This window comes from Lissotriton vulgaris, chromosome 5 (genome assembly GCF_964263255.1).
Source record: "Lissotriton vulgaris chromosome 5, aLisVul1.2, whole genome shotgun sequence".
Classification (NCBI taxonomy): Eukaryota; Metazoa; Chordata; class Amphibia; order Caudata; family Salamandridae; genus Lissotriton; species Lissotriton vulgaris.
Window position 1 is genome coordinate 291,804,253 of NC_141693.1, and position 27,401 is coordinate 291,831,653.

The 27,401-nt window shown below is 48.0% G+C and overlaps 1 protein-coding gene across 3 annotated transcripts in view; it reads left to right on the top strand.

Annotated features, from left to right (window-relative positions):
* SDF4 (stromal cell derived factor 4) overlaps positions 1 to 19,011 on the top strand; it is a 177,329-nt gene extending 158,318 nt beyond the window's left edge. For all 3 annotated transcript variants that reach the window (XM_086921466.1, XM_086921468.1, XM_086921469.1), the window contains exon 7: positions 17,667 to 19,011. In XM_086921466.1, coding sequence (XP_086777592.1) covers positions 17,667 to 17,843 — 177 coding nt within the window. In that variant the 3' untranslated portion in view covers positions 17,844 to 19,011. The remainder of the gene's footprint in view (positions 1 to 17,666) is intronic.
* The last annotated feature ends 8,390 nt before the right edge of the window (positions 19,012 to 27,401 follow it).

Here is a 27,401-nt window from a genome sequence, read left to right on the forward strand (position 1 = left end):
ACTTATTTCAGGGTCTGCTGCCCGTAGCTTGCACGGCTTGGGAGGCAGGTGTGTGTGTTGTGTGCATGTGTTGTGTTTTGTGTGTTTGCGTGTGTGTTGTGTATGTGTGTGCCTGCATGTGTGTGTGTGCCTGCATGTTTTGTGTGTGTTTGCGTGCATGTGTGTGTTGTGTGTGTACATGCATGTGTGTGTGTGTGGTGTCTGGGATGTGTGTGTGTGGTTAGTTGTCTACAATTATCTCTGGGGTCGAACACCGGACCTCCTAATCCTCATAAAAGCCCCATAGAAGCATCACACATATACTAAAGTGTACTTACACAATTCTTGCACACACTTCTCAGATCGTAAAATATTGACATTTTTCACAAGTTTGCCTGCAAAACACCATGTGAAAGCCAAGGATTTGTAACATTGGCATTTCAAACAAGCATTTGCAAATCTAATCTGCCTTGCCTTTGGGAACTATTGGCTTTGACATTTGTTTTTAGTGATTCTGTGCTGTGTGACCAAAGAGAAAACACAACTAAATTGGTTGTATTGCAGCTGCAGTGGGTGTGTTATTTTGTAGGCATGTGTATCAGACATACATTCGTTTAAAAATATGAGCAGGGTTTTTTCCATTTGTTTACTGATTCAAGTTGGGTTGGTAAATAAAGAGGTAGCGCCAAAGCATTATTAAACGAGCATTTGCAATGCAATAGGTCTTGCATTTGCGAGAGTTTGAGCTGTTGGCATTGTAAACGACAATGCCTTTTATTTATGTGTTGATTTTTAAAACATAAATAAAAGGCATTGCCATTTACAATGGTAATAGCTTAAACTCTCGCAAATGCGAGACCTATTGCATTGCAAATGCTTGTTGCATTTTCCTACTGTTTGAGTCAGCATATTCAGGTTCTGTGTTGGGTTTATGCAAATGGTAGCATGCATTGTGTTATGTATTCTGTTTGAATGGTGCATTGCAGCATTAATGTTTGTTTTATTAGTGCTTTTCTATAGCACTGGATCTTTTATTGATTCATGTGCTTGAAAAAATCGCTCAACTGGTTTGAAATGCTCCGGAAACAAGAAATACAGCAGTATGAACATGCATACACACTACAATACGAGACCCGTCCACAAAGCTAGTGTTCACTTAATTTACATGTGTAATTACTCTTACACTTTGAGTAACTTTACTACTGTTGGCTATTCACAAAATCTTTAAAAAGTTACTCAGCTGTGTAGACTTACATATCACCCCAAATATATGAGTGTAAGTTACTACTGCCAAAAAAGAAACAGTAAGTCCAGCACCACACATGGAGAATCACTACTAGGGCAAAGCCTTCCTACAGAAAATAATGGTGGAGAGACTTAAAAAAAACATAGGGCATAATGTTACATTAATTAAAATAGTTAGATATAAATAAATATAATTTGATCTTAAAATGTGTAATTTATTTTTACTTTAGGTGGAAATTTAGTTTGTAAATTAACTTTAGAAAAATCGTTTTAATGTACTATATTTAAATATTTGATTCAAAATTAAATTAATAGTTCTGTAGGATTTTGTTCTACATTTAAAATAAATAGATGACAATGGTGTATATATATTTAGCATAGTTTATGTTCAGCAGTTATTAGTAAAGTTTAATAAACCTTTTTATTTTTGACGTAACTTTACCACAGTGAAATTTCCACCCTCACTGTAGAGTCTCTATCGTAAAGTATAGTGAAAAGTACTAAAGTGTGCTTTGCTAAAAATAAAAAAGAAATAGTAAAAATATTTTTACATTAAATAGTAATGTAAATTAATGTTATATGTATTTTAAATGTAGAGCAAAATGCTATAGCACAATTTACTTTCGAATTACATCTAATTTAAATATATTAAATGCCTATTATTTTCTATAGTTTAAACAATAAATACCCACTTAAAGTAAAAAAAGAAATTAAGTGTTGTATAGAATCAATTAAACGTAATTTAAATGTTTTAATAAAAATAATGTAACCTTAATTTATACATTCCCAAAAATGTTTTGCCAAAATATTCTATAATTATATAATAAATGTTTTATTTTTAAATATGTTTAAGATTAAAATACATGTACTTACATTTTGACTGTTTCAAATATTTTAATTTAATAATATTTTCTTTGGAGTTTTATTTTAAATCCATACCATTGGTATTTTCTATTGGAGGGTGTTGCAATACCAGTGGGCAGCTATGGGTGATGCTGCACTTGGTCCAGATCTGAGCTAAAGTTATGCAGTTCTGTATTGGGTTGCTTTTTGGCTATAGTAACTTTAGAAGCGTAGTTTGTGAATGGCATTGGGCTTACTCTTTTAATGGTGGTTGCATGTCGCTCCCTAAATCCCTACATAACCATCCCTAATGCTTCTTTACTCCTCTCTAAACCCCTAACATTAAGGGGTCTATTAGGATGGCGGGCAGACTTCCGTCCGCCCACCTGCCACCCTAGCAGTGCTGGGACCGTCCGCCAGTGGTGCGGCGGTCCCACACCGGCAATTAGGATGCCACGCCACGGTGGCCATGGCATCCCCCATCCACAACATTGTGGCGGGCAGGGCGCACATCACCGCCCGCCACAATGCTGTGGAGGCACCTTGTGCATTTGCATTCATAACGTGGCAGGCACCGCGTGGTGCCTGCCATGTTGTGCATGCAGATGTGCACCTCCCAACACCCTGGTGGCCCGCAACGGGCCCTCACATACAGGAACCGCATGCCTTTCTATGGCGGCAACGCCGCCATGGAAAGGCACGTCTCCACCTGTATTGTAATATGGATGGCGGTGTCTTGCAGACACCGCCACCATATTCAGCCCCTTTGCCGCCCGGTCGACTTGTTGACGGGCAGAACACTGGCAGACGGGCTTTCCGTCCGCCAGGGTCCCCCCTCCATCGTAATATGGTGGGGGGAATGGGAGGTGGGCGGTAGGGAATGGCGGGCGGATCGCCACAGCCATACGGGTGGTGGCGATCCGCCCGCTATTATAATAGACCCCTAAGTTGTAAGTATGCCAGTTTTTCCAGCCACTCCTCCCTTGTCCTCCCCATATTTGCTACTAAATTGGAAATTTACATGTATGAAGATCTCCGCTCAGAAAAGACGAGAGAGGAAAAAGTGGAGATTTACACTCTTAGGTTTCTGAATAGCATTTTGCAGTCCTTTAGTAGTACTATTGTAGTACTGGTAAAACAACTACAAAATGCAGTTTGTGAATAGGCCTCAGTATTGTTTTGCAGCCTATCCAACGTTTGGCTATTTTTGCAGCTAATGAGATTATTGAGCACTGAACGCTACTTATCCTAAGATCATATTAACCTTAGCTTCTGCTGCACATTGTGTGAAGGGAATCCTCTTTTGGAGCAATAGCTTTTTTAATGATTCAACACAAGGGAGTTGCCCCAAAATTAGAATAACCCCCACTGTAAACTAAAGAACTGATGCTACCAAGCAAGCAAAACAAGTGAGCCAAGCCCCCCTTTACATTCTGCTATTCATTCAGTATTTCATCCATCATTCATTCTTTTCCCATCCATCCACTCTCTTCCATCCATCTATCTTCGCTGCCATCCATCATTTCTGCCATCCATCTGCCATCCATCCACTCTGCCAACCATCCATCCACTCTGCCAACCATCCATCCACTCTGCCACCCATCATCCACTCTGCCATCCAGCTATTTATTCATCCATCCACTCTGCCATATAGCCATCAAGACACTGTGCCATCGATCCATGCCTACAGTATGTCACCCATCCATCAATTCTGTCCTCCATCCACCTGTTCTGCCATCCATCCACTCTTCCATCAATCCACCCATCCATCAATTCTGCCACCCATCCATTAATCCACTCTCCCATTCATCCATCTCCCCATCCACTCCTGCTTCCATCTATCCACTCTGTCCATCCATCTACCCTACTATCCATCGATCCACTCTGCTGTTCATCCACACTGTCATTCTTCCATCATCCATCCATCCACTCTGCCATCTATCCATCCACTGGCATTCATTCACTCATTTATTTCAGCCACTCATCCACCCATCCCTTTACTCTGCCATCCTTTCACATGTAAATCCACCTAGCCATTCACTCATTTAACCACATACTCATTCATCCACCCACTCAATCAGGATTTATAAAGCGTGCCTGATCACCCAATGGGGTATCCAGGTGCTTGCAGGTTCGGGAGGCCTATTTAAACAGCCAGGTCTTGAGGGCCATTCGAAATTCCGGAAGTGAGGTGTTGGTCCGAAGGTGCGTGGAGAAGCTGTTACAAGGCTTTGCTGAGATGTGGAAGAAAGAGCGTTCTCCACTTCTGCGTCAGTTAGATGCGGAGAGTATGTGAAAGTGAGGCGGAGCGTAGTCTTGTTGACGGTTGGTGAAAATTCAGGTGGTGGTTAATGGAGGCGGGTCCTTTGTATGTAGAGCCTTGTGTCTATGGGTCAGCAGCTTAATGTGTCATCTCTTCTGTACGGGGAGCCAGTGGAATTGCCTGAGTTGGGGTGTGATGTGAGTTTGTCGGGGATGGCCGAGGATGTGTCTGGCTGAGGTGTTCTATATAGTCTTTGTAGGAAGTGTGCTGGGATTCCTGCGTAGAGGGCGTTGCTGTAGGTCTGCTGATGATGAGCGCTTGTGTCACGGTGCATCTGGTGTGTAGGGGTATACACTTGTAGATCTTACGTAGCATGCGTAGAGTAAGAAAGTTGGCAACGGAGAAGGCGTTGATATGAGTTTGCATGGTGAGCTTGTTGTCAATGATGATTCCAAGGTTTCTAATGTGGTTGGAGAGAATAGGTGCGGGTTCTAGGTCTGATGACCACCAGAAGTCGTTTCATGTGTTGCTGTTGTTGCCAAAGATCAGTACTTCCGCCTTGTCTGTATTCAGCTGCAGGAAGTTGTTCTTCATCCAGTTTGCAACGTTTGTCATGTAGTTGCTTCATGATCATCGGTGGGTCACTCATTAATTAATTCTTCCATCTTTTCATTCTTCCTTCCAATGTTCATTTTTTCTTTCCCAGTTCTTTTTACCCAGCTGTTTTTACTTTCTTCTGCTTTCTCGTTTTTTACGCTGTATTCCAGGGTTATTGATGAGCTTTTGTCTGACGAATTGCAGACAGAATAGGCCCATAAAGAACCCCACCCCCGCTGCAGATGCTAAAACGGCTGGTTCATGGCGGCCTTGATTCAACTTATATTAACATTCCAAGCTCAGACAAAGCATTCATTAAAAACCTCGTTTTAAGTTGCAGCTCTCTGGACAATCTGGTACTCGAGTAAATGGAGCAATAACAGACACCTGCTACAGTTGCAATCATGGCTGGCACTCCATAAAAGCCACAGCAATCCCTCTTTAACCCCTTGTATGCTGATGATGGAACCGCTCCGTCATCAGCTGCAGTGGCGCTGTGCTGATGACGGAGCGGTTCTGTCATGGTCCGCCCGACGCTCCTGCGCGGCACGAATTCCGCGCCTGCGCTGAGCGTTCTATTGAGCGGGCGGGGCCATGACGGAACCGCTCCGCCATAAGCACAGCGCAACCGACGCTGGTGACTGAGCGGTTCCGTCACCAGCATGCGCCCGCCGCTCTTCCGCCCCGCCCCCTTAGCACTGCGGCGGAATAGCCGCCGCAGTGTAGGGGTTAAACCATGCCTTGTGATTTAAAGAAAATGTGTTACTGACTCTCATCTTGAGTCCATTTATTGCCATTTATCCCGCCTCCGTTCTGTATTGCCTGGCTTTGATTTTGCTTTAAGGGAAGCCCCATCTTCTGGGGAAGAAGCCATCGAAAGCTTCAAAAGGCTGCAAAGGAATTAATCTCACCCTTGTCAGTGGCGTTCACTTCGCTGCCAAGACGCAGCACTCATCAATGTTCCATCCATCATCAAAGGAGAACTCCACCTCATCAATGACTTTGAAGCAGAGAATTGCCACACCATCTGCTTGTTCAGTTTGTCAATGAACCACATTATCAAATAAGCCCATGTTGACCATTTTAGTTTCCTCCTCTGCAGCTTCTGCTAGCCACCTGCCCTTTGCTTAATGCATAATAGCAAACTCCCAAAAACATTTGTACGAAGAAGAGGCAATACAAATTATAGACGAAGTAAAGTAATATGGAGAAGTGGAATTTCCATTATATGGAAGCAATGTATATCCTTCCTGAAGGTAAGAGAGGACGATTATCATGAAGAGAACGAGGATACTATTTTCTTGACTCTTACTTCTCAACGTTGTCACTACAGACCACTTAGGGGTGCTCTTCAAAGGTATCAGATGCTTTTTCACAAGGGTTCGAAGTGAGTCCCACTACACATAGGTTCCAGGAACCACCCATTCCCCTGATGCAGAGGTGCCTTTTTAACGGTGCCACACCTTTTAGTAACATAGACATAATTGGGGGAGTCTGGTTTCTTTCAGACCCCCCACCTACAAGACAGTTGTTGTTGCAAGAAAGGACAGATCAGCAGATCAGGATATCTGTGATAAAAGGAAGGCCAAGGAGAAGGGTTGGATCACAGAGATCAATATATGAGAGGCAGTGATCAATAAAGAGACAAACTAAACTTATTTAATCGCAGATGAGGTTGTCTCAGTAATTGCTTATTTTTATGTATACAAAATGAAATAGCACTCCACACCACTCTTCTTTATTTTCTAAGTGTTGTAAATAACAAGTGCTCAATATAGTGGTACTCACTTTTCTATCTCGGGATGGAAAGCTCAGCAGCCTTGCTGAAATTCTAAATCACGGCCTGCATATCCAATCACATATCTGGTAGATACCTCTAGCCGCAGATTCCTTACCATAGAATATTCCCCAGGCAACGGACTGGATCTTGAAATTTTTTGAGAGTTATACCTCCACGCAAATAGGTGGTGTCGTTCGGCTTGTCGAGGCATCAGGGGCCGCGCTGGAATTGACAGGCACGGTGCCTATATAGGCCCACTCCTGTGCGCTGACGTCCGTTCTATTCTTTCCACGCCAGTCAGCATAGATCAGGAAAAGAGCTACCCCCAGTCACTTTTTGACTGACCCTTTTTAAACTTTTTGTCGAAGGTTTTTTGAGACTTTGTCTCCTTGTGTGACAGGGATGTCAATGAAGAAGGCTGGTTTTAATCCTTGTGGCGTCGGTCACCTACAAATGTTTGTGACTGACCCATACTTAGTCTGCCTTTGATGTGTTGAGCATGACCAGCTAACATCTGCATCACTTGCCATGCCATGCACTGCAAGGCCGTGAGGGCGCTGTCCCTCAGGCTCCATGCTGCTCGCCATGCGATGAATCAGCTGGCTTGGTCCTGGTAGAGAGGAATGTACCGGTATCAGTCGCGCAGCCACCGATCTTTGTCGCAGTCTAAGTTGTCTAGGTATTTGGGTAAGTCCGACACGAAGAAGAGTAAGAAGTCGACGAGGTCTTTGAATTCCCCCTGTCTGTTGAAGTCATCTGACGAGTTGAGGGAACGTCAGCATTCGAGGCCTGGCTCTGCGGTTGAGCCTGCGCGTGGGCCAACTCTGCGGCTCTGCAAAGCGCCGCACCCAAACTGGTTAACATAGGGTCTGACTTAGAGTTTGGCGGATGATCCAACAATGTAGGGGGAAGATGCGTGACACCAGGGTATAAGGAGCCAGTAATCCAAATGAGTCCATGTGTTGTGTTATTTTGCATCAAGTGAAACATATATCCTGGCGTCTGAGGGTTTTGCTGAGGCCAAGCATCTATCAACACATATGTATCGCATATATTCTGCAGGATATTGCAAGACCGGGTTTGTTGACCGGGGCCTTGGTGGTGCTGTCTAATATTGGGTCAAGCAGTATATTAAAGTCCTCCCCCCATTCCCCCCCCCCCTTTCCAGGTAAATGTATTCCGTATCAATTAAGTCTATCTGTGACTGTAGTTGCTTGTAGAATCCTGGGCTGTCGATGTTTGGAGCCTAAATGTTTACCAATAGGACATGATGTCCCAGTAAATTGCCTGCAACCAGCAGGTATCTGCCCTTCGAGTCACTGAGGGTTGCCTAATACCACCGTGCATATTTGGTTTCAAGTACCTCCCATCAGATAGGTCCTGCTGCATCAACACATCTAGCAGCGAGGAATGGGTGTGCGAGTACCCTTCTCCCTGCCATGCACAGGAGCTGCTATAGCCGTCAAACTGTGAGCAGTCTGCAAATGGAATCAGTAGGCCATTAGCCCTCCGACCTGGGCATTAAAGCATAGCAGGGGTCCTTATGCACTGTTGCCTTCCAACTGAGATTTCCACACCCCACTGGTGCGGAGCCGCGGCAGGGCCTGTACGGAGCAGGGCGCGCACTAGCGAGATGTAGAGGCAGCTAAGCCTTGGGGCTATAAAGCCCAGATCTGAAAGAGACACGTTAGTGATAGATTCCTTACCTTAGAATATCCCCAGGCGTCAGACTGGATCCGGAAACTTTTGCGTAGCAGTACCCTTGCGCGTCGGTATGCGTCGTCTGCGGCTCCGCGTCCGTCATCGGCGTCGTTGGCGCCGTGATGATGTCGTTGGAGTACTTAGACGCCGCCTCCGTGTGCTGACGTCAGTTCTTCTTTTTTCCGTGCCAGCCAGCGCATATGTGGAAAAAGCAGTAACCCTAGTCAATTTTTGACTAACTTTTTGGGATCAACTCCGATCGGTGCCGTAGGGATGCCTGGTTTCAAGTGCTGTGAAGATTGCGACTGCACGATGTCGGTCACTGATCCTCACCACCTGTGCCTAACTTGTCTAGGCATCGACCACGACGACATGGCCTGCTCCGACTGCCGGGCCCTCTCTTCGAAAGCCAGGCGGGAGCGGTCCCGCAGGCGACTCGAACTCCGGCAGTAGGCCCCGCGCCGCGTGAGGTCCCGGTCCGACGGGAGGTCGAGGGACAGGTCGCGGGGACGGAGCCACCACAGCTCCGGGAGTCGGCACCACTCCTCCGGGTCGAAGTCGTCGTCAGGTAAGAAGCACAAGAAGTCGAAGAGGCGTCATCGCTCTTCTGACTCCCCCCCGACGCTCGCGCGATGCGGCCGGGGGTTCGGGTGACATCGCCCACGCGGCTCCTTCAGAGTCGCGGGAGTCGCGACCCGCCCCACACCCTCCGGTCCCTGGGTGAGACGCGACGCCGGAGGAGATCGAGCGCTTCCTCATGGCCATGAGGTCCCTTTCTCCTCCGACGGGCTCCGCAGCGCCTTCGGGCCCAGTGGACCCGTCTGGGGCCTCTAGCGGGTCGGGGGCTTCGGCCCCGACGCCGTCGGGTGCTTCGGCCCCGGCGTCGCAGGGCCCCACGGTCCCGGCACCGCCGGCGCCTTCGGGCCCCGCGCCGCAAGGTCAAGCGGTCCCGGCGCCTTCGGGCCCGGTGTCGCGGGACCCCACTGGACCTTCGTCGGGCTCTGGATCGTCACCGGTGGACCTTACGACCCCCCCGGCGTCGGTCCGTATGGTGTCACCCCCGGCGCCGTCCTCGGGCGGCGCCGGCCCCGATGCCTCCCTTGCTCCTGTTCCGGCGTCGGAACGGCGCCCGCTTTCGACGCCGTTTGGAGAATTTCACTTCTACGAACAGACCCCATTGATTGACAACCCTGAGAATCAGGAGATGGGTGATGAGGTGGATTGGGAGGGGTCTGAGGACCCTCTGACCAAGGAGTGTCAGTCTTATGAGGACTGGGCAGGAGACCTTGGGGAGGCCAGTGGCCTGGACACCTCTCCAGACACTGGTCTTGTCTCCCCTCCTACCGTGGCTTCGGAGGAGGGGGCAACGTATAGTGTGGAGTTGACGAGGGCTGCCAAGGCCTTGGGCCTTGAGCTCCCCATCGCGGCCGTGAGGACTAACCTCCTCACTGAGGTCCTTAAACCGCAGTCAAGCTCGGCCGAGCCTCTGCTGCCCTTTAATGAGGCCTTGACGGACGTTCTTTTGGGCACTTGGTCCAGGCCCGCTACGGGTTCGCCCGTAGATAGGAACGTGGCCAGACGCCACCACCCGGTCCCGGCCGACCCATGTTTCCTGTCCACCCACCCCACCCCTGAGAGTCTGGTCATCCAGGCCTCCAATTCCCAGACCGCATTCCCGTCGGCACCGCCGGACAGGGAATCCAAGAAGTATGAGAATTATGGAAAGAAAATATTCTCCTCCCTCAGTTTGGGACTGCGGTCTTCCAACACTGCATGCTCTTGGGCTGCTACACCCACTCTCTGTGGGAGACGGTGGCGGAAGTGCTGCCAGAGTGTCCGTTGGAGGTACGGGCCAAACTCGGCCAAGCCCTTGTGGAGGGCCGAGACGCAGTCAAATATTCTATCCGGTGTGGGCTGGACACCACCGACTCGCTAGGCAGAGCGACGGCAATGACGGTGGCGGTGAGACGCCACGCCTGGCTGAGGTCCGCCAACTTTTCGGCAGATGTCCAGAACACTCTCATGGACATGCCATTCGATGGCCGTTGCCTTTTTGGCAACAAGGCAGACCATGCGCTTGAGCACTTTAAGGACTCCAGGGCTACGGCCAAGTCCTTGGGCCTCTCGGCCCCGCGCCAGCAAATGGGTGCCTTTCGCTCCTTTCGTGGCCAAGGAAGGGGCGCCCCCACACGTGCTGCCAGCCACACGACGCAGACTAACATCCAGCGCGGTGGCGGCTGTGGAAATCGCCGTGGAGGCGGTCGGGGACAACGGCGAGGCCAGTCCACACCTTCCCCCGCAGCATCCGCCTCTAAACCCTCCTAGTCCGTGCTTCTCGGCCCTTGTGACGCCAGTGGGGGGCAGGGTTCGCCATCACCACTCTCACTGGCGCACTGTCACTTCGGACAGGTGGGTGCTGCAGATCGTCCGGAGGGGCTTCTCCCTCCACTTCGAGACGACCCCTCAAGCCATGCCACCGCAATACCACCGCGTATCGGGGGATCACTTGCGGCTCCTGCAGGAGGAAGTTTCGGCCCTCTTGGCCAAGGGGGCCATCGAGCGCGTTCCTGGGCCAGAAGTAGGACGTGGTTGCTACTCCCACTACTTTCTGGTACCCAAGAAGGGAAAAGGGGGCCTACGCCCTGTCTTGGACCTAAGGAACGTCAACGGCTTCCTCCGGAAGGAGAAGTTAAAAATGCTGACTCTGGCTCAGGACTTAGCTGACCTGGACCCAGGAGACTGGATGGTAGCGTTGGACTTGCAGGACGCCAATTTCCACATCCCCGTCCTGCCGGCCCACCGGCGTTACCTGCGGTTCACGGTAGGCCACGAGCACTTTCAGTTTACCGTGCTCCCCTTCGGCCTTACCAGATCCCCACGGGTGTTCACGAAAGTGATGGCGGTGGTCGCAGCTCATCTGCGCAGGTTAGGGGTTTCAGTCTTCCCCTACCTCGACGACTGGTTGTTGAAGGCGGGCTCACCCCAGACAGTCGTCAGCCTCCTCCAGACGACGGCAGACCTCTTGCACCAGCTGGGGTTCTCCATCAATGTACCGAAGTCACACCTGTGCCCCTCTCAGAAGCTCCTTTTCATCGGAGCGGGCCTCGACTCGGCGCAGTTTCGGGTTTACCCACCCGAGCAGCGGGTTCGGGATATACAGGCTCTGATTCCAATCTTCCAGCCTTTATCCCGGGTTTCTGTCAGGTTGACTCTGCGGCTTCTGGGGCTGATGGCTTCCTGCATCCTTCTGGTGCATCACGCCCGGTGGCGGATGCGGGCTCTGCAGTGGGACCTGAAGTTTCAGTGGGCCCAGCATCAGGGCAACCTGTCCGACCATGTCCTGATCTCGGAGGGCACTGTGAGACAGCTGCAGTGGTGGCTCACGGACCGCGATTGGGTCAGCGGCAGATCCCTCTCCCTTCCCCAACCGGAGCAAGTAGTTGTGACGGACGCGTCCCTCCAGGGCTGGGGAGGCCACATGGGAGAGGCGGAGATCAGAGGCCTCTGGTCTCCGGCGGAGTCCCGGCTCCATATCAATCTTCTGGAGCTGCGGGCGAGTCGTCTGGCACTGAAAGCATTCCTCCCCTCTGTCTGGGGGAGTGTAGTGCAGGTGTTCACAGACAACACCACCGCCATGTGGTACTGCAACAAACAGGGCGGGGTGGGATCGTGGACCCTCTGCCAGGAGGGTCTGCGCCTCTGGCAATGGCTGGAACATCAGGGCGTGACTCTGGTGGTTCAACACCTGGCAGGTTCTCTGAACGCCAGGCGCGGACTAACTCAGCCGCCGGTGCATGATGGATCACGAATGGCGTCTGAACTCTGACGTGGCGCAAGGTCTCTTTCTGCAGTGGGGGAGAGCCTTGGTTAGATCTATTCGCCACCGAAGAGAACGCGCAATGTCATTAGTTCTGCGCGTTGGAATTTCCAAGGCAGCACTCGCTCGGAGACGCTTTTCGTCGCGAGTAGAGTTGCGGTCTGTTGTACGCCTTTCCGCCTATACCACTTCTGCCCAGAGTGCTGAAGAAGATCAGGCGCGACCGGGCACAAGTCATCCTTGTGGCTCCGGACTGGGCACGAAGGTACTGGTATCCCGAGCTACTCAGTATGTCAGTCGATCCCCCGGTGTGTCTGCCCCTTCAGGAGGACCTTCTGTCGCAGCAGCAGGGGACGGTCCTCCACCCAAACCTGTCCAGTCTCCACCTCCATGCTTGGAGATTGAGCGGCGACAGTTGAGGCCATTTGACTTGCCTCCTGAAGTTTGTAACATCATTCTGGCAGCCAGGCGTCCCTCCACAAAGTCGGTATACGCCTGGAGGTGGAACAGATTTGTGGCATGGTGCACAGCAAAAGCTGTGGATCCCCTCAATGCCCCTCTTTCTAAGGTTCTTCTCTTTCTTGCTCAGCAGGGCTCTGCTCTGGGCACTATCAAGGGCTACCTTTCTGCTCTTTCAGCCTTCTTGAGGCTGCCTGATCAACCTTCTTTGTTCAAGTCCCCTATCGTTAATCGATTCCTGAAAGGCATCACGCATACGTACCCTCCTGTGCCCTTTGTGATGCCTCAGTGGGACTTGAACTTGGTTCTTACATTTCTGATGTGCGCTCCCTTCGAGCCACTCCACAACTGTCCTCTTCGCCTTCTAACTTTGAAGACTGCCTTCCTGGTAGCGATCACCTCTGCCAGGAGAGTGAGTGAGCTCCAGGCTCTATCTTGTAAACCTCCCTTCCTTTCAGTCCATCCGGACAAGGTTGTGTTACGGACAAGGCCCTCCTTCCTACCCAAGGTAGTCACGGCCTTCCACATTGGGCAATCTATCACCTTGCCCACCTTCTTTCCGCCTCCGCATCCCTCGAGAGAGGAAGACAGGCTCCACCGTCTAGACCCAAAACGTGCGCTCTCATTTTATTTGGATCGCACACGCCAGTTCCTGGTGGATGACCAACTCTTTGTTGGTTACGCGGGCGCTAAGAAAGGGAAAACGGTGCACTAGCGGACCATCTCGCGGTGGATCATCTTGTGTGTCCAGGCGTGTTACTCCTTGGCTAAGAAGGAACCCCCTGTGGGGCTGAGGGCTCATTCCACTCGAGCCACAGCGACTACAACTGCCTTGGGCCGAGGTGTGCCCTTGCAGGACATTTGCCAGGCGGCTACGTGGGCCTCTCTGCACACGTTTGCACGACATTATTGCCTGGACAGTCAAGTCCGGAGGGATGGCTTCTTTGGCCGTTCCGTCCTCCAGAACTTTCTGGTGTGATTATTGGTTCGCAGACCCACCACCACGGGGTTGGTATTGCTGGGGTATCTATTCTAAGGTAAGGAATCTATCACAAATGTGTCTGTTTCAGATGCACAAGTTACTACTTGTGTAACGATATATCTGTAAGAGACATTAGTTAGTGATAGATTCCTTACCGACCCACCCATCCTCCCCGTTCTGCGAACCGATATCTAGGGTTAAGGTCCCTAGTTTCATGGCACCAGTGTTGGTTTTTGGCATAGCTCTGCGTTTCTGGCGCGGAAAAGCTGTGTCTAAGAACTGACGTCAGCACGCGGAGGCGGCGTCTAAGTACTCCGACGACATCATCACGGCGCCGACGACGGACGCGGAGCCGAAGACGACGCCTACCGACTCGCAAGGGTACTGCTACGCAAAAGTTTCCGGATCCAGTCTGACGCCTGGGGATATTCTAAGGTAATTAATCTATCACTAACTAATGTCTCTTACAGATAAATTGTTACACAAGTAGTAACTTGTGCTTCTGCCACTTTATATTTCGCCACTTGGACTGAGGGTTCCCTGATCATTAAGGATCGAGGTCCAACGCAGAGCCATCGCAGTGTTCAATGTGGGCAGGTGGGCAGCGAGACAGGCAGGTCCTTCATTTTGAGGGAGCAGCCAAGAGAGGACAAGGACAGCTGGTCTGCCCAGTGGCCGACTCCCAAGGCTCACGCGTGGCCCTTTTTGCCACGGGGCCCCCGGGGAGAGCTCGGGCCCTCCTTACCAGCCAGGGCGCAGATGCAGCCTTCGGCACAGCCCCGAAGTTCCTTGATCTCCACCTCTGTTGTGAGCCAGGCAGGTTCTGGCGACGTTCTCCTCTGTACCGTCCCCCAATCCCTCATGACAGATGGGGGTGCCCCCTCACAGCACAAACCCACTGACCCGCGGGGCACCAGACCCCAACCAATATGCCCACGAGTACTCAGGTCAGCCACTTGGCAGCCCAGCAAATGTCGCAGTTCTGGTGCCATGGGCCTCTGCCACACCACCAGCACAGGCCGCAGGCAGAGCCCGCTCCTCAGTCCGAGTGTCAAGGATCTCTGATCCGGCACTCTCCATCTTCCTTGGACCAGAAGGTCTTCACCATTTATAGTGGCAGCAAGGTCCGCTCGTCCGCACATAGGGATAGCAGCAGTTAAGCCATATTTTGGCTAGGATTTACGGTGATGCCGACGGAGCTTCTGCTCCGTGCAGCCACTTTGGTTGGTGGCTTGGTCATGCCTTTCTTCCAAGAGTGTCCTTCACTACTAGGTTCTTCATCATGAACCAGCATTGATGCTCTTGCCACCTGGGGTTATAAATAATAAGAATTCAGAGCTTCGAACATCTCAGAAGACTTTAATATATTCTGTGGGTGGTGAGGTTCCAGTCAACCACAAAGATTTATACTCCAAAATATGAACGATTTATGAATTGGTGCAAATGATGCATCTGCCTTTGAGCCACTAACTGCTACTTGTTGCATCGGGAAATGCTTAAAGCTCGAGCCTGTCTTGACTATGCTAAATGCTCCAACAGTGGCAAGGTTTGGATGAGAACCTAAGCACCTTATTTTCCCTGTGCAGCATCAAAGAATTGACCAGGACGGTTAGCTTCTTTCCCAATAGTAGCTCTTTCCTAGAAGGTAAGCACAGTCCTCTCAAAATGACACACCCATTCTAGTCAACACCTAAGACAGAGTTTAAGTACATCACATGAAAGAGTGTGATACTACTCCTTCTCATCTCTTCATGACTGGTGACTACAATGCAGGCTTTTCCTTCTATTCCAATACAACTTTAGTCTAGAAACTAATCCCAGATCCATCCCAAAGTTCCACTCCACACACCTATGGTACTCGCCACTTTCTTCCTCAGTACATCCACTCCAGTTGAGCGTTCTTTTATGGCTTTTATCAGTCGAATAAAGTTGATTTTGACTTGACTTGAGAGTTCTTTCCATTCTTTGGTTTGAAGAAATGGAACGCGTTATGTTTGCAAGAGTGAGTCCTTGAGGAATTTTGGCACTCAAACACAATCTTAACATTCTCCTAGCAAGGAATTGCTCACTGGACTGCACCTTGCAATACATTCTGGCAAAGCAAGGTCAATCAATTGCTTGCCTGAAAAGGTTTCTGTACAGTCTGCACGGGATATGGAAGCCACAATAACCACCTCTGCTGGAATACCACTGAAGAATATCCTCAAGTCAGTAATGTGGTCAACATATCACAATTGTACAAAGCACTATTGCTTTGGTGTCTCCTAGAGCAGTGAGTCCAGTGTTTGGAGGGCTTTTTAATTCAGTTCAAATAATTTGAACCTAGTGCTAACTCTACATTCTTCCGCAGTACTTATGTTTAGTCTTAATTTAAACATATCAATCTTTAAAAAGACAAACGTTTACATGAAAATGATACTCGCAGCCAACTACAAAGCTCTATTGTTGGCACCTTTCATAGTTTCACATATAGCTCTCCTCCTTCTTGGTGCTATGCTACGTTCTTTAATTCACTTGTGCTTTTAAAGAACTTTATCGATCTATTTGGAGGATTGTTTATCCACTTCATAGGTTGTAATTCAGTCCAAACAATAAAGTGGCTGAGCCACAAGACCCCATTATATATGATATGTGTGTAAATTAACTCTGCATCCTCACAGTGGAGAATAATTAATATGTGAGCGTCTTTAAAAGATAGCAATGCTGGAAAACTATTATTATATTTAATTAACAGCAGGGCTTTAAGTGGTGCGGGTCTCACCGGGTCTGAGCACCTGCAGTTTTTTAAAGGGGGCCTCGAAACGGGTCTCTATCGGGCTCTGTTTTGTGCCCTGGCACAGGCGGTCTGATTTTTTTTCCGGACTGCAGTGACGCTGCCCACACTGCTCACTTCTCACTAGTGTGTGCCTGCTCACACTGCTCACTTCTCACTAGTGGAGCAGTTACGGCACGACATCATGCACGGTGAGCGTTGTAGGGCAAGGGAAATACTTTAAAGAGTCATTTTCTCTGTGAATTTCCCTTCTCTTTTTATAACTCAGACGCGGCAACATTGTCGTGGTGTCACCAGGGCTTTAAGTGGAAGCGTTTTCAATATTATATACAAGCCATAGTTGCTGCTCATTTATCTTATGCAACTAACAAACATTGACAACGCCAATAGTCCTGGCTTGTTGTAGGTATGATGTTACTTGTTGTATCTTATATCGCGATGCAATGACAGAAACAGCAAAATATAATTCAGGCAGCACACTATGCTAAGCACAGACTTTAAACTTAGGTGTTTTTAAACTACGCCCATAATTACATTGACCACGCCCCTCTGAGAGACCCCCCAGTTTTTTCATCCCACTTAAAGCCCTGAGTAACAGTTCTTTCCTTCCGTTCAGTTTGTGCAAAATATTTTTTTTGGGGTGGGGGGGGTCTTTTTCTGTGAGTGATGTCATCTATTTTGTACAAACTGTGCGGTCTGTTTTCTATAGACTTTTCTTTAATAGTTCAGTGTATCTCATGATTCACTTAGCGTGATTGCCTCCGTGATTCGCAGAATGTTCCTCACTGCAGTTCCCCTGAATGATGATTTATTTGATGCTGTTCATGTGACTAACACTTTGTATTTCCTAAAGTAGCTGATTACACTTTGTATTTCCTAAAGTAGCAGATAGTGCCCTGTTTGAAATTCTACTTTATGTGCTTAGTGTAGGAAATTTGTGGATTCCGTTTTCTTGACCAGTGGAAAGTGTTCTGTGCTCCGTTTGTGTGAATTTTGCAGTTTTTTTCTGTATGTACATGGCATGAGTAGTGCTTATTTTCATGCTTTCAGAGTGGATGGTGCAGTTAGTTTCTAGTGTCTTCACTATTGTACATTCTTTGTCCTAGAGCACATAGGGACTGACCTTCTGCTCAATTACCTTCAATATCTTAAATCTATATCTGAAGAGTGTATGTACTTGCTTCTCTCACCACATTTCAACTTTTTCTCTCCATATCCAATCTTCAGGAGTACATGGACCCTATGAATGAGTACAATGCCCTCAATGAAGCTAAGCAAATGATTGCTGTGGCAGATGAGAATCAGAACCACCACTTGGAGCTAGAGGAGATTCTGAAATACAGCGAGTACTTCACTGGCAGCAAACTGATGGATTATGCGCGTAACGTGCATGAGGAGTTCTGAGCACATATCTGCTTTACTGTGCACACTGCCTGCTCATGCAATGGGGAATTGAATGAACGGCAGGAGAGACCTTCCACCAATCAAAGTTTGGACAGCTTAAACGGCATTTGGGAGATTACATGACAGCCTGGTCCCTCAGAATGGTGTTTCGGCTGAAGCAGTCATATGCATGCCAAGCAAAGTCTGGTGTGCGATTGATTTTGCTCAGAACCTTTAAGTTCTTTGGAGGCATTGGATTGTCGAGCAGTCTCTCACTGTCCCTGTAGTCATCCTGTTCTCTGGGGTACTGCTGCTGCTATATGTGTTTCGTCTGCAGTATTGTTTGTGACTTGCAGCCGTCCATATCCTTTGGAGGAACTGTGATTTGTCGACCTCCCTGTTTAGGGGAATGCATTTGTAAATATTGGACCTATTGCACCATCTCAATCTTTGCCCATGCTTCATTGCTAATGAGAAGGCAGGTGGTACCCCTGCATACACTCCTTTGCCGTTGGGTGGTGAAACGGAGAGTTCCCATCGAAAAGCTAAAGGTGATTTCTAGTTGTAGCATAGTCAGTGGCATTTCAGCCAAACAGTGGGGTTTGTAATTCTAATTATGCATAGGTTAAAATAAACAGAAGTCTACACAGATTTTAGATATGGGATAATCGGTCTAGGTGAATCTACAGTGCATGAGCCTGATGCTCCGATTCTTAGATTCTTGCAGTAATTCTGATCAGCGGTGTAAGATGATAGATGATGGAAGAATTTCTTTTTTGTACATAATTGTTTTTAAAGAGCCAGCTGAGTCCAGTTGGTATGTATTTGGAGCACAGTGTGCTTCATACTCTGGTCTCATATTTGTATGTTGTTCAGCGCTGATGACCCTGGCTTAGCAGGCCTGCACCAGGAAAGATAGTGATGCCACTGCACGTTTCTCCATGCATAAGAAGCTAGTGCAGGCAACTGCTTGTCGACTTCTCAAAACCATACTTTATGACCGGACAAGGACACTGTGGTCTACGAGAATCCAAGTGAAGCAGGGTGATACACTCACATTAGTGGGTGTCAGGGCTAACATGACTCGCTTGTTTTATGTAAATGGCATCATTCTGTTTCTAGAGCAAATTGTTACTTGCCGTCCTCTGTCAGTATAACAAATCTCTTAAATTAAAAGGTGTTCTGGAAAGCTGTGGCTCTTGTCTCTCTTTAGGCTGGGAATGTCTCCATTATTCTCTGGTCCATCAACCACTCACTCCATGATTGATGCAGACTTATTGGCAGTAAGTATATATAGCGGGTAGCTCAAAAAGCCACACCGTTAAGGAATTTTCACAGTTTGATTATGAGCACCCTCGGATTGACCTCCAGTCTTCCTGAAATGAATATGAAAATGATGAGATAATTTTAAAAAATACATTCATACGTGTTTTAAGTACCTAGTCACCAGCAGAAGATCATGTGTTGAAACAGCAGCAGGGGATGTGTGGTGAGTTGAGAGACAGATTTTCCAATGCATGTTGGTGGAGGCCTGCAGTTTGTAAGTAGCTGAGAGAGATCAGGGTCTCATGGTAAGCTGGTGCTAGTGAGGATTTTTAGTGGTGGACAGTAAGGAAAGGGGTGTAGAAAGGGTACTTTTTTCATGAAAACTGAGCAATGTTGTCACTTTATAGGTGCTGCGTATTGCACACAAGAGTGTGTGGAGAATCTGGTGGGATAGAAGACTCCTGCGGGGAGTGCTGTAGTGAATGTTGTAGCATTATCACCATTTTAATCTGGGTTCTACATGTGCCTTTGACCTTTTGATATTTTCACCAAAACTAATTTCATTGATACTCCTTTTACAACCTAAAAACAGTGGGTTAGCAATTCTTTGAAATGCCCTCTCAACCCTTGGGATTCCATTCCAATGGCGATTGAACAGTAGGTCAATAAACTCATGACTCCATCACAGGATGAGCCATCGGTGACGGACAATAAGGCAGTATCCACTACACCCACATTCGACATCAATCAACACTGATCTATTGAGCCTGAATTTTCTCAAACTACTTCTGACAGCAACACTCCCCTTAGACACACATCCATTCTTTGGTTATTAGATCTCCACCATTCACAAGAAATGCCCTTACATGCCAACATCTAACATACTGTGTATAAGTTGTCCTTTGCCTGGGTGGGTTCTGCATCACCATGCATATCCAACATTTAGGAAGTCACTTCAAGTTCCTCCTCCAGGATACTATTACATTGTTAACAGTGCAATTTCTTCCCAGCACAGATAGATCCTCAGCATAACACAGAGTGCGATCAAAGGCCTCCAATACTGTATTGCATCTGATAGAAGTTTGCTCCGTAATCCGGATCATAGCAAATAGCTTAGACGAGTTGAAGTATACTCTTTGCAAATTGTTTAACTGTTAGCCCTAAGCTGCTTACTGAGCCCACTTCTTTCAGGGGGGGGTCAGTGCTTTATCCTAATCCTCATCCTAAATTGGGCCCAAGTTATCATCTAACTTACTTGTCAGGCTCCTCAAAGCAATGGGTCAGTCACACCTGAGAGTCCTGTATATTCCTATATTCTTGATTGATCCACCCACCAGTTCCCTGTAGCAAACCCAAGACTCGATTCTCTATGTTGACCCAGTCATAATTATGACCTCATAGTCGAACAGATGGTACCTTTAATATCTGTGTTTCACCAATGCAAACTTGACACTCATTTCATCAAAGGATATTATTCCATTTTAGAAATCCATATTGCATCCTTGTTCCTGTAATTCCCTCAGGCCTCCCCCATCATTAGACCTGTCCTATTCCTCATTATCATCCTGTTTGCTTTGTGGCTCCCACCGAGGATTTGCTCAGATCAACAATACTGTTCAGCACCCTCTCTAACAGCTTGCCACCATACAGATACTGTACGTTTTACTTCCCGTAGCCCATCTGTCTGTACTGACTGGTTACTTCTCAGGGGGAGTGCAAGAGGGGAACACTCCAAAAAATAGCTGAAAATATCCAGAAAAAAACTTGAGATTTAAAGAAAAAGTAACATCAGACATCGACTACGCAACCAGAGAACAAAACTGGCCTCTGGAGACATCTACAATACTGAACACCTCCACTAAGCATACTTCGACAAATGATGAGGTAGGGGCCATGGTAAACATTCCTTTCAAATTCTGCCCAAGTGCCACTACAGATTCGCCCAACGCGATCCACATGACGAGTACAACCTCTGTCTACCCAAGGATCACAAGGACAAGGATTGCGAGGCCTGCGCATTGTTCCTGTCGAAGACTCAGGGCTCGCTGAAAGCAAAGGAAGGACTACTCTGCGACCAAGACCCAAGGACAGAAGAAACACTCCTTGAAGAACTTTGTTCTCTCCAGCAACGATCAGGACCAAGGGGTCCCAGCAGAGTTGAGGCACGAAGGATCGGACATCGAAATTCTCGAAGGAGATGCCGAGAGAAATCGCACCCATAAAAGGATGGGGAAAGACTCTGAGAAAATAACAGACAAAGTAAGACACTCACAACCGTCGGAACCAAAAGGCCACGATAAAAATGCACAGCCTAAGGCAGTCTTGACGTCGAAAGAAAAGGCGATCGAAGGTCAGCCGCGATCCAAAGAAACCCAAGGAACCTTGCCAAAGGACTCCGACAAGGGAAGATCGCATAAGGCTTTGAAGCCGAGGGTCGAGCACAAACCCGCGAAGGGAGCTATGCCGTCCTTGAACATGGAGTCCACCACTCTAAAGAAGAGGAAATCTCGGGTCACCGACTCCGAGAGAGCCCTCGAGGTTGAAAGGAAGAAAAAATACCTTGAGACAAAAATGGCGGCACTCCTCCAAAAGAAGGAGGAGTTTGACACAGCACTCAAGGGATTCCGTATTCCCGTGGTTCCCACCAACTACACCGAAAATGTTGAAGCTGAAGACGCAGAGGACGCCGAAGAAGAAATCCTCGAATTGCCTCAAACCCCCGAACCACATGCTGAGGATGTAGAAGAATACATCAACGCACAAGAGGACGAAGACGCCTCTGAGACTTTCGAGGATCAATGGAACAACCTCAACACCGAAAGCCCAGAAGAGGAGATATGCTGCTATCCCTCCAAGGCTTCGCCTCCAGATAACATCCCATTCTATAACAGCCTTGTGAAAAGAGCAGCTGACTCTTGTGGAGTCGCCCTCGAAGAGGAGAAGGAGGAAACCTGCTTCATCTTAGAGACATTAGCCCCTGCCAACAAGGGTACACAGTATCTTCCCATGCTACCAAGCATCCTGGACCAAGGCAAAGAAGCCTTCAAGGAGCCAGTCTCAGACAAAGCAGTAACATCAAGGGTCGAGAAGAAGTATAAACCCTCCTCCAAAGACCCTAATTATATACAGGGAAATACTGTACCAGACTCTATTATTGTCACCACAGCAAGGAAGAGGGCAACACCCTCTCTAACACCGGTTCACCTCCAGAAAAGGAGAGCAAAAGGATGGACATGGTAGGCAGGAAAATGGAAAAGGAGGCAGCGATGCAATGACACATCGCAAACTCAATGCCCTGTTAAACAGATATAGTCACCAGCAATGGGATGACATCGCGGAGCTCATCTACAAGCTCCCAGAAGAGGACAGGAAAAGGGCAAAATCGATTTTCCAGGATGGCAAAAATATTGCCCAGATGGCAGCGTGGAGTATCGACGGAGAGAGCGGTGCCCCTAGTACCTGAGCTGTAGCCAGGTGAGGAGAAGCACGTTCCTCTCGCACCCAAGGAGGAGTGAGAGGAAGAATCAGGTGATATCTTTCTCCTATTTTCAGTTTTTCACTTTCACCTATTTTTTTTAAACCGTAGCAAAGCTCTAATTGGTCCTGATGAAGCAGTAGATACCTCTGGGATCACTAAATCTGCAGAAACATGTCGACCTATACACTTAGCCAGTAGTTATTTGCTGAATCCACTGGCTCTTTGCACTAATCATGTTTTTACCATTGGAAGTGTACGCGCATAGAATAAAGTGATTTTTGCGTCCACTCTGCAATTTTAACTGAGCACTTTTTCTCACTTGTCTTTCTTTATGCACTGTTTCTAGTAACCATACCCTGCCTACCCTACATCTCAGTGGGTCCCACTCACTTCAGGATCAGATCTAGGTGAAGTGGTCACAACGAGGACTGTCCACTCTGAGCACTGGTCAAATGAAGGAAAGGGCGGTACAGGTTGGGTAAATGATGGTAACCTGACACGCTGTGCAGACGCCCTGTTGCATACCACTCTGACTTTTTGGATGCACTTAGGTGAGGGTTTATAAACACAAAAGACTTACATTAGGGTTCCTATCTACCTAGACCCACAGATACTCTTATGTATTTGCATGTTTTGTTCAGGGGGCTGTAACTGTTGTGGGGTCTTTAAATATTCCCTCGGACCCTCCCTTCATTGTTTGTTTTCTTTCAAAAATATTGCAAATACATGCCTAAAGTCAGCACTCGATGCAGCAGACACGGCCAGCTGACAAATGTGCACAGGTACCACTTAAAGGAGACATGCTTGGCTAAGAATATCCAGCTTTAAGCAGGAGGTGCAGACCTCCATCATTAACAGACCATTCACAGGGGACGCCCTGTTCGTAAAAGAAGTAGACAAATCCCTCCAACAAATAAACAAAGACAACGAAACTGCAAGAGCTATGGGAGCCCTGCAACAAAGAGGAGCTTTCATAAGAAGAGGTGTTAGCATAAGGAAACCCACAGTAAGAGGAGCCTTCACGCAAGGACAACAGATGCCTCATCCACAACAAGGCCAAGGGCACGGGCAACAGTCAAGCCAACAGGCACAATATCAAAACTGGCAACAACAGCTAAAGCAGTCCTTTTGAGGAAGAGGAAGAGGCAGAGGCCAGCTCTCCAGAGGAAAAGGAGTTGAATCAAATGGACTCCTGTACAAAAAAGACCCTCACACTGTAGTAGTGGGTCTCAGCAAGGCCTACCAGTGCTAGGGGTTCTCCCTTCTCTGCACAGAGTCCTCAGACCAATAGAAAGAAGTTGGCACAGAAGCTGGAATAGAAAATACAGAGTGTTCGAGGCATGTGGGCTGCTGAATTCATATCTTAGCATAGATTGCCGCCTAGTGTTGGGTCCGGATGTTTGCACTTTGTTGTCTTGGAAGACTCTTCGAAGTATCACGAGATAGGCGACTCCTCTCCTGGACTACAGTGCGCATGGGCATCTTCTCTATCCTCCGATTGTTTTTTTCCGCCATTGGGTTCGGATGCTATTCCTCATCTCCAACTTCAGAACCAAAATTTTTCAACTTTCTAAGGCCAAAAGCCCTTTTACCTCGACGGTATTGTTCTCGTTCGGTACCCATTCACTCGATAATACTTTCCATCTCGATCCGGTCGTCGACGCGGGCTGTTGGGCCTTTTCGACGCCATGTGGGCCTCCTGCCGATGGAAAGGACCCCGTTCAAAAGATGCCCACAATGTCACTCAAAATTCCCACATACTGATAAACATACAGTATGCAACAAGTGCCTATCCCTGGAGCACAACAGGGAAAACTGTCCAGCGTGTGCTCAGTTCCGGTCGAAGAAAACTATCCGGAACCGAAGGATCGCTAGACAAGAGATGCAGCGGCGGGCACCAGAACCGGAGAACATTTTTGACGACCAACATGAACTCCCAGAAGCGGCGGACTCCGACCTAGAAATAGTCACCGTAGAGGAACAGTCGGACTCCAATGACCAGATCACACCGGCGCAAACCGTGAGTACCAAAGCCCATACCCCGCTTCCACCTGAAGACAAGGCTCCGGTCGAAGCATCGCCTAAAGGCCTTAGCCGAGACCGACAGACTCCTTCAGAAGCCCCGCCTTCTGGCTCGTCTCCGAAGACCATACCCAAGCCTTCTGATACCCCAGGAACGACCAACACTCTTCCCAATAGGGCCGTCGAACAAAAAAGAGTTGTCAAACCAAAGAAGGTCATCGATCCAAAAAAGGGCGTCGAACCAAAGAGGGTCGTCGATCCGAAAAAACCCGTTGTCCCGAAAAAGGCAGTCGAGCCGAAAAAAGGTGTCGATCTAAAGAAGGCAGATCAGCCAAAAAAGCCTGTCGACACGAAGAAGGCCGTTGAGTCTACAAAGATCCTCGAGCCGAAAGAGGTCGTCAAGCCCAAAAAAACACGTCGAACCGAAAAAGGCTATCGAACCGAAAAAATCGGTCGATCCGAAAAAGGTCGTCGAACCAAAGAAGGCCGCCGAGCCTAAGAAGGCTGTACAGCCAACAAAGGACGTCCAACCAAAAAGAGTTGTCGAGCCAAAAATTAGGTCCCGACCCGAAAACAGCAGTCGAGCCGGCAAATCCAGTCTAGCCAAAAAAAGCTGCACAGCCTAAGGCCCTCGAGCCAAAGACTCACCACAAGCAAGCGACCAAGCCAAAAACATCGGCGCCAAAGCCACAGACAGTTGAGGAAGAACTTTTCCATCCTGATCCAGTGAGCAAAGAACAAACTAAACTGTATATAGACCCTGAAACAGGTCTAGTAACAGTTTACAAAAGGAAGAAAAGATCATTGGACACTGACTCTGTTCCTCCAAGGAAAAAAATACTTTGTAACATCTCCTTCAAAGCCTTTTACTCCTCCTCCTTTCATTCCTAACATGCCTTATGTGCCTTACTCTGCTACACCTTCAGGTTATGATGAGACCGGCAACATGGGGGAGGATCCTCAGGATGCTTTTGTAGAACCTGAAAATCAGGGTATCCAAGATAACACATGGAGTGACCATAATGATCCTTATGATACATATGATCCACATGATCCACAACCCATTCCTGATCCCTCTTCATACCCTACAAAGCTGTCTCCTACTGACGACACTATAGTTTTGAACCAGCTAGTCGATAGGGCAGCTAAGTATCATGGTGTAGACAAGCACACTGACCAAATAGAAGAGGATTTCCTATTTGACACCTTTCCAACATCTGAGAAAAGTGTACGTACACTCCCTATGTTAAAAGGGGTAATAAAGCACGCGGCAGACATATTTAAAGACCCAGCCAGAGCGCGTGTCCTCAATCCCAGAATTGAGAAAAATTATAAACCAGCCCCTACAGACCCTTCTTATATTAAGTCTCAGTTACCATTAGACTCACTAGTTCCGAATGCTAGAAAACGAGCTAATTCGCAAACAACAGGAGATGCTCCCACTCCTGACAGAGTCAAAGATATTAGAAGCCTCAGGTAAAAGAGTGGCCTACCAGGCAGCAAATACCTGGAGAATTGCCAACACACAAGCTCTCTTAATACATTATGATAGAGCACACTATGACCAACTGGAGGGTTTACTACAACACCTACCAGAACCTTTTAAAACTAAAGCAAACAACCTAATACAGGAAGGCAAATTTATCACTAACGCTTCCTTCAAATGCGCACTTGACGCAACTGACACAGCCGCCAGGTCGATCAACACTAGCGTATTACTACGCCTGCATGCATGGCTACGCATTTCCGGCATTAAGAATGAAGTGCAATCAACCATCCTCAGCCAGCCCATTAACCAAGATTTCTTGTTTGGCCCTGCAGTAGATACCATCTTAGAAAAGATGAAAAAAGATACGGATACCGCTAAGTCCATGGGTGCACTTCAGTTTCAACAATCTAGGAGTTCCTTTCGTCGCTCCTCCTTTCGAGGCTCAGGTAGAGGCAACACATCTCAAACTTCCTCCTCATTCAAAAGTAATACCCAAAGCACCTTTAATAAAAGTGCCAACAGAGGAGGTTATAGAGGCAATAACAACAAGGGCAGAGGACGTGGTGGTGGTAACACCCGAGCCTCCGCCACCAACAAACAGTGACTCGCTCACACTCCCTCCAGACCATTTAACACCAGTCGGAGGCAGGTTAGCACAATTCCTACCAGTCTGGAACGCTATCACTACAGACAAGTGGGTGAGACAAATTATCCAGTATGGTTACTGCCTGGAACTCACTTCTACACCACCCAACGCACCGCTCAGACACCGTCCAATGTCCAAAAAACACATTACGTGGTTACAACAAGAGGTGCTCTCCATGCTCCAAAAAGGTGCCATAAAGCCAGTCCCATAGCAACATCAAGGGACAGGAGTATACTCTCTATACTTCCTCATTCCAAAAAAAGATGGCTCTCTCAGACCAATACTAGACCTCAGACTGTTGAACCAATACGTACTCTCCGATCATTTCCATATGATCACTCTACAACAAGTACTCCCACTACTCCAGCAAGGCGACTTCCTTGCCACATTGGGCCTCAAGGAAAAGACGCATACTTTCACATTCCTGTACATCCAGCTCACAGGAAATACCTCAGGTTCACAATAGAATGTCAGCACTTTCAATTCAAAGTTCTCCCCTTTTAGAGTAACTACGGCACCAAGAGTGTTCACAAAATGCCTAGCAGTAGTAGCAGCACACCTACGGAGGAAACACATTCACGTGTTCCCCTACCTCGACGATTGGCTCATAAAAGCCAACTCATACGCACAGTGTGCCAGCCACGTTTCTCACACAATACAGCTGCTACACGATCTAGG